The 10,139-nt window shown below is 42.7% G+C and overlaps 2 protein-coding genes across 2 annotated transcripts; one reads left to right on the top strand and one right to left on the bottom strand.

Annotated features, from left to right (window-relative positions):
- Positions 1-466: 466 nt before the first annotated feature.
- On the bottom strand, positions 467-3,804 carry mrps30 (mitochondrial ribosomal protein S30). The gene is made up of 5 exons (XM_046035886.1): positions 3,142-3,804; positions 2,112-2,257; positions 1,748-1,853; positions 1,259-1,435; positions 467-984 (listed from the first exon to the last, which is right to left on the bottom strand). The coding sequence occupies exons 1-5, from the start codon at positions 3,737-3,739 to the stop codon at positions 725-727; spliced, it is 1,287 nt and encodes a 428-aa protein (XP_045891842.1). The 5' UTR covers positions 3,740-3,804; the 3' UTR covers positions 467-724.
- A 1,378-nt stretch (positions 3,805-5,182) lies between these two features.
- hint2 (histidine triad nucleotide binding protein 2) lies at positions 5,183-8,628 on the top strand. The gene is made up of 5 exons (XM_046034916.1): positions 5,183-5,391; positions 5,655-5,792; positions 5,921-6,025; positions 8,088-8,160; positions 8,262-8,628. The coding sequence occupies exons 1-5, from the start codon at positions 5,305-5,307 to the stop codon at positions 8,351-8,353; spliced, it is 495 nt and encodes a 164-aa protein (XP_045890872.1). The 5' UTR covers positions 5,183-5,304; the 3' UTR covers positions 8,354-8,628.
- The last annotated feature ends 1,511 nt before the right edge of the window (positions 8,629-10,139 follow it).

Here is a 10,139-nt window from a genome sequence, read left to right as displayed (position 1 = left end):
TGCTGTCAGGGCCCCGAGGCTCTGGAACAGCCTGCCCGAGGAAATCAGGTCGGCTGAGTCAGTGAACTCTTTTAAGTCCCTTCTTAAAACATACTTTTAAAGGAGAGCTTTTCCCGATCTTATTTGACTTTATTTTATCCCTTTTATTTTATTCTATTTTATTTATTTTATATTTATCGTAAACGTGTTTTTTTGTCTTTTCAATGTTTTCTTGCTTTTATCTTGTATTGTTTTTGTATTATTGTTTTTGGGGTATTATTGTCTTTACACTTGTTAAAGCACTTTGTAACTTGTTCTTGAAAAGTGCTCAACAAATAAAGATTATTATTGTCCATTAGTTGCATTATGGGTAATGTAGGCAGCAGTCCAACGCTAAATCTTTTTAGCACTGTTTGATAGGAAAGTGGGTGTATGAGGAAAAACGTCTTCTTCAAACTGTTGTAGACTGTACCAACAAACACGAGTGTCAATTTGAAAAGTGTTTTATTTTTGCATAAATACAATCTGCACAGTGATAGTCAGGGATGTGCGTGTAGTATTTATTGAGTACTTTGTTCCAGATTTTTCTGCTTTTTTAAACATTACATTTTATACAATCTGAAAACTTCCTCTGGTCTGCCATGCTGGGCTCTTACAAAGCTCCTTCTCTTGCATCTTTCAAAGCCTCGGAGAACACAGACTCAAGGTAATCTCCCCTTAAAACAAGACAGGAACCAGAAGAACTCTACGGCTGGTTCATGAGGAACTGAACCAGGAGCCTGATGACACTGTTGTTCAGACCCACCACCGCTCCATCCTGCACACTCTCGTACAGTCGCAGGCTCTCAGTGCCCCACAGAAGGTTTTTCCTGGGGTTGATGGCGTCCGTCTCCACAGAGAGGGCCACTGTGTTGAGCTGGTAGCAGAAGAAGGAGAAGAACTGTCCGTCTGTGATCACAGCCTGTGACGCAAAAGGCCTGGTGACATCCTCGTGGTTCCAGAAACCTACAGAGGTGAGAGGGAAGTATGACCACCAGCTATTTCTTCTTTCCCTCAAGTCAAAATCCACTTTAAAAATACTTGTAAATACTTACTGATACAAAAACAGTAAATGCCACATTTAAGTGTCAGACTGTGAAATCAGGAGCTTATTTGATGGTATTTGATTTCCCCATGTGGAGTAGAGTTTACAGCTGAGTTTCTAGACTCACCTACCACAGAACATATATAATCATAAGCTCTGCTGTGATAATAGATGCAGCTGATGTCGACAACTCACCCTGGTACATGGCCTGAGCTCCTGTCCAGGCGAAGAGGCTGGCGAGTCCATTGGCTCTGAGGAAGACCTCCACCTGATCGGACTGCTGCCGTCGAGCCATCCGGTCTCTGTGGTACCGATCGGGCACCAGGTGGAACTGAGTGTGACCGTAGCACGCTGGGTCGAGCAGCTTGGCACCTGTTAATGAGGTCGAGAGGACAGAGATAACCGACTTGATGTAAACAGAGCACAGCTGAGAGTGAACATGCTTCTCAAAATTATTTTGAAGATGCTAAGATTTTCATTTAATTGAAATCTGTTTAAATATTCTCATCTCCAATTGATACTAAATCGTGAAAACTAACTTCTATGTAACAAACTGGGATGGACTGTCTTTGCCAGAAAAGTTCAGAGCTGCAACGTTTAGTCGAACAAAAGAAGTTTGTTTTTAGCTGCATGTGTATTTTTATTCATATCTTCATGTAAATTGTTCTTTGAACAGTGTGTTACCTGTAAAGATGTTGTTATCATACTGTCTTCTGAACAGAGGCATCAGGTTGGGAGCATATTTGACCTCTGGAACTTCAGCTGTGTAGGAAGCCTCCAGCGGGGTAAACTAAGAGAGATTAAAATCAGAGAAAGCGATTAGAGCAAAGTCACACGCATGCTTGACATTAAACAGGAACGACTACTGATATTTTACAGCCTCTGGTGTGAAAAGCATCACAGAAGTAAGTGTGTCAGGTTCAAGAGGAATTAAATGTATCAAAACACTATGCAAGACCCATAATCACATTTAATCACAAGCTTTAAGATGAAAATGCCATGAGAGGTTTTTAATTCATAAACTCCATGGGCTGAAAATTATTTGTACCTGTGGCAGTTGTTGAGTAATCCTAATTTGACTGTGCGGGACGTCATCAATCTGGAACCTGGTTGGCTCGAGCCGGCCTCTCCGGTGCCCCTTGGGGATGATTCTCTGGCCTCTCCTCCAATAAAAGTTTACCTGTGGATTAATATCTGACAGAGAAACACAAACAACATGACTTGCGGAATAATCAGAATCTGGTCATAGAGCTGAGCTAAATTTCTACGTATGGTGATACTGCTTTTGTGATCTTAAGCTAGAACATGTTTAGGATTTTTGTTTATGCATCATCTTCATGTGTGTCCAACCATCAAACCGCATTCATTTTTGGGGGTAGTTTTTGCAGAACCAATAATACTGAAAGCTGGCACTGAGTGGTCAGATTTATATTATTGGTAACTTGTTAACTGGTCAGAGAGTTCTTTATTCAAGTCATAAATTTACCACTTTTACTTATCAGCTTCTTGTATTTAAAGTTTGGCTTTTTTTTTAGTTTGAATGGGAAAAAAAAAAACATCTGTAGAAAAGCATGTTTTTATTATTTATTTTTTAAAATATTAAAAAATAGTTGCTTTATTAGTTTGACCAACAGTCCAAACCCCAAAATATCTTCAATTTACAACACTGAGCGAAAAGCAAGAATTTCTTACATGTAAAGATAGCAGCACCTGGTCTGTGTTTTTGATTAGCAAGTTGCTGCAATATCACTTTCTGTTCATAAACAACACCTAATCACTTCAGCACCAAAGTAAAATATACTATGAATGCCTCTACTTTCCCCAATGGTATCCACATTGCACATAACGGATTCTCAAAATGTTGTGAGTTAATATGTTCTCCTAAGCACCAGCGATCTTGTCACATTATTATGAACCTGCTCTACTTGACTAATCAGTAAAGAGTGGTATTAAAACCTTGTCGACTGGTCCATTCAGCTAACTAACCAGACACATTCACAATATTAATTCAGATGTAGTTTAAAGGAGGCACAAAGCCAGGAAATACTTAGGTGTATTACCACACCAATCATCCCTACCCAGGCTGGAGAGGCGGAGCAGTGGATTGTACTTGGCCACACTGTAAGTGAGTCCAGTCACCAGGTTTCTCAGAAAAGGTCCAACCATCTGCTCCTGTTCTCTGGACAGGAAAGGTTTGCGTTTCTTAATGTGAAAATGCTCCTGTAAAATCACACGACTGACCAAGGAGCGGATGTCCGCGAATGCATCATTTTCAATCCCTGGTAGCGTGATTTCTGCAGCACCTGGCGGCGACCTCTCCTCCCCCGGGGTGAATTTCTCGGGCAGGCCCGGAATATATGCTGTCTTGGTGAAGTGCTGGTACCATCTGTCTGCGTTCCGTGCGAAAGTCTGAGGGTAAATCACAAATTTCTTCCGCTGGATGCGAGTGATGAGGGAGAGCTTCTCCTCCACGGGAGAGGCACATATCTTTTGTACCTGTTCCTCAACCTGACGCCGCCGGGCAGATGTGCTTTTAGCCGTGAGAGAGGGGGCGATGGGGGGATACGCGGGCTCCTTGGCGGCGGCCTCGGTGTGGACAAGCTTTTGATTTCTAAACGGAGGCAGATTTTTAGGGAACAGCAAGGACAGCCGTCTGTGGACCGCCATGTTTCTCATGACTTCAACTTCTTCTTCCGTCCTGTTGACGTGTGAACTAGCGTCTCCCACAACAGCGCCCCCTGCTGCACGAAAAGCCATAGAAATACCATCTTCTTCTTCTTCTTTAACGGCGGATTGCAAACAACTTTTAAGTGCATACCGCCACCTACTGTACTGGAGTGTGTAACATCATATCACTCAGCTATCAACCTCAATAAGGTGCTCTCATATTCTGTTCACCAACCCAGTGTCTTTAAGAAATTTAAATAATGCCTTCCTGGTGATTCTTATACCCTTTTCTTCTCCTTCTGTTCCCAACACCTCCATCAGATTCCAGTCCCGCCCTGCTTCCTGAACCCTATCTTGAAATATCTGTCTTTCCAACTCAAACAATATGCAGTGCAAAATGATATGTTCAACATTTTCTTTAACCCCACAGTTTTCACATTTTTCACTATTCCTTTTCCCCAATAAAAACAAGGTGCCATTCAGTCCTGTGTGATCTACTCTTAGTCTTGTCATAATAATTTCCTCCCGCCTGCTCCTTTCGCTATAATTTTTATTACTGACAGACTTTTGTATTTTATAGTAACTCCTTCCTTTCCTGTCTTCCTCCCACCATTTCTGCCATATTTAAGTACCTTTCTTCTTAATGGCTGTTTTTCCTTCTCCTTTTCCTAGAGGTATTTGAACTGTTATTTCCTTTTGTAATGCCTCTTTTGCTAGTTTGTCTGCAATCTCATTTCCATTTACTCCCTCATGAGCTGGCACCCAGCAAAACTGAACATCTATCAGTAGGTCTTCTCTGCCAGATGTCATTGACTGAATGCTTTTAATAACTGCTAAGGAGTCTGTGCATAATATCACCCTATCAGGTCTGACCTCTTCAACCCACTATAAACATACCATATTCGACAATGTTGTATAAAGATCTAACGTTAACGTTATATTTTCATCGGGACTGAGAAATGTAAAACTAATTGTTAAAGTTTATTTCAGTTTAGACGATATGATGTTAGCGTCGGAGAACGTTGAGGCTCTTGAAGCGACCCTTGTGCCCTTTAAAAAAATGCCCCATTTAGAAGCACTCAAAAATGTCGTAAGTTTGAGATGAACACATTGTTATCATGAAAATAATAAGACTTAAAGAACATAAATGTACACCACCAGGAGTAAAAAATTGATACTTTGAGCAATTAAGTCGTGTCTAACAATTGGCGGGGAAAGTGTCAACTTTATTCGCCAGTAAATTAGATTATTCTTGCGTCTGTTCTTTACGTCCCCCCCCCCCCAACATGTACAATCAATTCACTCCTTTATACACTGACTTATGATCAAACAACAACGTTACAATTCTCTAACGGCGTGTCGTTTCCCGGTAGCCTTCCTATAAACGGAGACACGTCGTATTCAACAATGATGATCCAGGACAGACCGAGGCTCCGTGAAGGCAACATTAACGTGTGACACACAGTTTCCGTCAGATGGGAGATTGTTTGTCTGTGCAGTGGTGCGTCAAAAGGTCACAAACTGAGTACTGATACATGTACTACTTAAAAACTATAGCAGTTAGTTAGCTAGCTATGTATTTTCGTCAGATTTTACGGACACAGTTCGTCGGGACCAGATCGGCTCACCTCGGCCGTTTGCACCGTGTTTGTCGAGCCGAGGTAGCTGCTCTGAAAATAAACCGTCTTGTTGTCGTTCTCATAAACATTTTCTTTTCGCTGACTGCAGCTGAGCATTTTGGCAACAGCTGTCCTACCAGCCCTGGTGGTCGCTGTGGGACACCTGCGGTGCCCGACCACCAAGAGGTTTGGTTTACTGTGCCACTCGTGTACGTTGTTCTGAAATGTTTAGTTTGTATGCTAGCAGCAGTTGGCAGCGCACAGCTTGTGTTTTCCTGGGTGTCATGTGTGTCTCTGACCCACAGAGACCACTGTGCAGCAAAAGTGACGAGGTGAGGCTGGCAGAGGAGGCCAGCAAGAAGTACGGCTCCCCAGCTCCAACCATATTCTCCAAAGTGATAGACAAAAGCATCCCCGCAGATATTATATATGAAGATGAGAAGGTAAACAACCAACGGGAACTGCTGGGGTTATCTCATTTGGCCGATTCCACGTGGACATGCATTAACATATGTCTCTTGTGATGCAGATAAAGACATTTTAAATAAAGTTGTTTTTGTGTGTTTATCAGTGTTTGGCATTCAGGGATATCAGCCCACAGGCCCCTGTCCACTTCCTGGTTATTCCAAGGGTCCCTATTCCCAGAATAAGTGAGGCCAAAGATGATGATGCTGAGGTGAGTCTGTCCATCCATTTTTTTTTATACCCGCTGATCCACAGCATGGTACATCCTGGACAGGTCAACACACATTCACAAACATGTACACTAAATGGCCAAAAGTATGTGGGCATCAGTACACCGGTGGACTGTGGGAGGAAACTGGAACAACTAAAAATCCAACAAACAAACACTGGGAGGACTTCAAACTCCACACAGCAAGCTCCCAGGTTGAAACTGGTTGAAACCCAGGACCACTTGTGTGCATGAAGTCTATTTGTTGTCACTGTTCAGGACATATTCACACCAAGCAGAGGAATCGGGCAGCATCTCATTGCCACAACTTGAAACTATCCAAAATCATCAGTAGTTGGGAATTTACAGAATCAGAAGGAGCCAAGTAGTGTTTGCAGAGAAAGAACAACGTCGCTGATCTTTACATGTGCATTATTCCGGGTTTGTGTTGTGCAGACGTATTGCAACTGAAGAGAATATTGTGTACATAAATATATAAATTGACAATATAAAAATATAGGACAACAACTATTAACAATTAACAACACATATTATGTGCAATGTGCCAGGTTTGTGCACGATATGAAATAATATTTACGTGTGCAGAGACATTTGCATTTTAAGACAGGGGGAGTCCTTGTTAATGAGGCTAGCTGCGGACAGGTAGAAGTTGTTTTTATGGCAAGAGGTTTTGGTCCTGATGGACTGCAGCCTCCTGCCAGAGGGGAGAGTCTGAAACAATTTGTGTCCGGGATGGGAGGCGTCAGCTGCTCAGAGTCCTGGAGGCGTACAGGTCCTAAAGAGATGGAAGATTGTAGCCAATCACCTTCTCTGCAGAGCGAATGATGCGCTGCAGCCTGCCCTTGTCCCTGGCAGTGGAAGCAGCGTACCAGATGGTGATGGAGGAGGTGAGGATGGACTCAATGATGGCGGTGTAGAAGAACACCATCATTGTCTTTGGCAGGCTGAACTTCTTCAGCTACCGCAGGAAGTACATCCTCTGCTGGGCCTTCTTGGTGAGGGAGGTGATGTTCAGCTCCCACTTGAGGTCCTGGGAGATGATGGTGCCCAGGATGCGGAAGGAGTCCACAGTGGCGACTGGGGAGTCACACAGGATGATGGGGGAGGGTGCGGCTGGGCTCTTTCTGAAGTCCACGACCATCTCCACTGTCTTCAGAGCGTTGAGCTCCAAACTGTTTTGGCTGCACCAGGTCACCAGATGGTTGATCTCCCACCTGTAGGCGGACTCATCCCCACCTGAGATGAGCCCAATGAGGGTGGTGTCGTCCGCAAACTTCAGGAGCTTGACAGACTGGTGACTGGAGGTGCAACTGTTGGTGTACAGGGAGAAGAGCAGAGGGGAAAGAACGCAGCCTTGAGGGGAACCGGTACTGATGGTCCTGGAGTCAGAGACATGTTTTCCCATCTTCATGTGCTGCTTCCTGTCTAACAGGAAGTCTGTGATCCACCTGCAGGTGGAGTCAGGCACGTTAAGATGGGAGAGCTTGTCCTGCAGCAGGCCGGTATGATGCTGTTAAAAGCAGAGCTGAAATCCACAAACAGGATCCTGGCGTAGGATCCTGGGGAGTCCAGGTGCTGGAGAATGTAGTGAAGGGCCACGTTCACTGCATCGTCTACAGACCTGTTGGCTCTGTAGGCGAACTGCAGGGGGTCCAGAAGAGGGTCTGTTAAATTAAACCAGCTCCAGCTCATTTTTCAGAGAGGAGTTGATCAGAGGGCACATACATGATAATACATACCACAAACGCCACATACTCTATGTGTGTTGTGGGGTGTATAGTCATTGAGATGCATGACCAGGCAAGGCAATTTTATTTAGTTGGCACATTTCATTTAAAATAAATTCAACATTTCTTACACTTTAAAATGCAGAAAGAAGTGATAAAGATTAAAAGCAGTATTTCCAGGATATAGCCTGACCACTTTTGCTGCAACCACCAGGGACCAACGTAGGTTCTTCCTGTCCAGTCACACTCAAAATTGTAATCTTTGAAAAGCTGTTACATCAACCGGTCACTTATCATCTTTGTTTTACGACTTTCAGCTCTTAGGACATTTATTGGTTGTTGCCAAAAATGTGGCAAAGCAGGAGTCTCTAAATGAAGGATACAGAGTGGGTAAGTTGCATGATTTAGTTGATAACAGTAAGTTTTTGTGATAATACAGGCTGTTTAAATACGTGCACATTGCATTCTGGGTTATTTTCTGCCCTCTGCAGTGATCAACGATGGAAAGCACGGCTCTCAGTCAGTTTACCACCTTCACATCCACGTCCTGGGAGGAAGGCAGATGATGTGGCCACCAGGATAATGCTTTCATGTGAATGTTTAAGTGTGTGTTGGTCGTTTCTTCGTCTTTTCAGGCTACTTTAATGTGTGTAATCATGTGAGAACGACCTGATGTATTATGGGTGTAGTTTATTGAAAACTTCATAATCTCATCTGATTTTCCGTATAAAATCTCACAACAACCTGAAAAATATGACATGTAAATATGAAGTATGATCTTGAGAAATGTAAAAATGAAGAGTAAATACATTTTGTTTGATACAGATGCAAATAAAGGCATGATTTCTAATATGGAAAGCCAGAAACTCAACTCAGTTCTTTAAAATGACGTTTTCTAGCATCTGCAGTAAGTTACAATATGCAATGAGAAGTTTAATCCAGACAACGGAATTTTTATCAGTTTCCTCTCAACAAAACAGATTTTACCTCTTTTTTAAGCACATGTTGCATTAAATTTTTACATGAAATGATCACGTGCAGAGAAATGAAAGGGTGAATTTACACATACGGGAAGCACCGAGTTTATTAAAAACACATTTGTTTGTCATGGACCTTCATCGTGCACCAAATTCACCATTTTAAACAACATCAACTTTATTGTCAGTTCTACCATGTACAAGGCACACAGAGGACTAAAATTGTGCGTCTCGTGACCCACGGTGAATGCAGGACAGGAAAAAACAATTTACAAACTTCAGTGCAAAAATGGTCTAATATAAGTAATTGTCTGCAGTGCAATGCTGCAAATATTGTCCATAATGTTTCCACCGTGCAAAGGTGGATAGCAGCAGTTTTTTGTTTTTTTCTTGCGGTCTTTGTTGTAAGGTGGCTGGTGCTGGATATGGGTGGGGAAGTTTGCAGTTTACACTATTCGGGCAGAGGGAGGAAAATCCTGTTCCTCACTGGTGTAGCAGGCTCGGAGGCTCTGGTACCTTCTCCCAGATGGCAAGAGACTGAAAAGGCTGTGTGAGGGCTTGGTGGCGTCTCCCACTTGGCGGGTGTCGTAGAGGTCTTGGAGGGATGGGAGTGAGGCACCAGTGATCCTTCCTGCTGCATTCACTGTGCGCTAAACAACTCATCTGTATCCCAAAGCCACAGGCTGTAACAACCAATCAAAAATGCTAACCAAATCCCAAAACACCCTGGACAATTGCCACATCAATAACTGATAACAATACAAATAATGTACACACACTAAAATATACAGGTGCTGGTCATATAATTAGAATATCAGAAAGTTGATTCCATTCAAAAAGTCAAACTTGAATATTATATTCATTCATTACACACAGACTGATATATTTCAAATGTTTATTTAATGTAATTGTGATGATTAAATTCAGTATCTCCGAAAATTAGAATATTACCAATACAAAAAAATTTTTTATATATAAAAAAGGATTTTTAGAAATGTTGGCCAACTGAAAAGTACAAACATGAAAAGTATGAGCATGTACAGCACTCAATATTTAGTTGGGGCTCCTTTTGCCTGAATTACTGCAGCAATGCGGCGTGGCATGGAGTTGATCAGTCTGTGGCACTGCTCAGGTGTTATGAGAGCCCAGGTTGATCTGATGGTGGCCTTCAGCTCTTCTGCATTGTTGGGTCTGGCGTATCGCATCTTCCTCTTCACAATACCCCATAGATTTTCTATAGGGTTAAGGTCAGGCGAGTTTGCTGGCCAATTAAGAACAGGGATACCATGGTCCTTAAACCAGGTACTGGTAGCTTTGGCACTGTGTGCAGGTGCCAAGTCCTGTTGGAAAATGAAATCTGCATCTCCATAAAGTTGGTCAGCAGCAGGAAGC

Source organism: Micropterus dolomieu, linkage group LG21 (genome assembly GCF_021292245.1).
Source record: "Micropterus dolomieu isolate WLL.071019.BEF.003 ecotype Adirondacks linkage group LG21, ASM2129224v1, whole genome shotgun sequence".
Lineage (NCBI taxonomy): Eukaryota > Metazoa > Chordata > Actinopteri > Centrarchiformes > Centrarchidae > Micropterus > Micropterus dolomieu.
The sequence above is the reverse complement of the archived record's forward strand: the minus strand, read 5'-3'. Positions and strand labels throughout refer to the sequence as shown.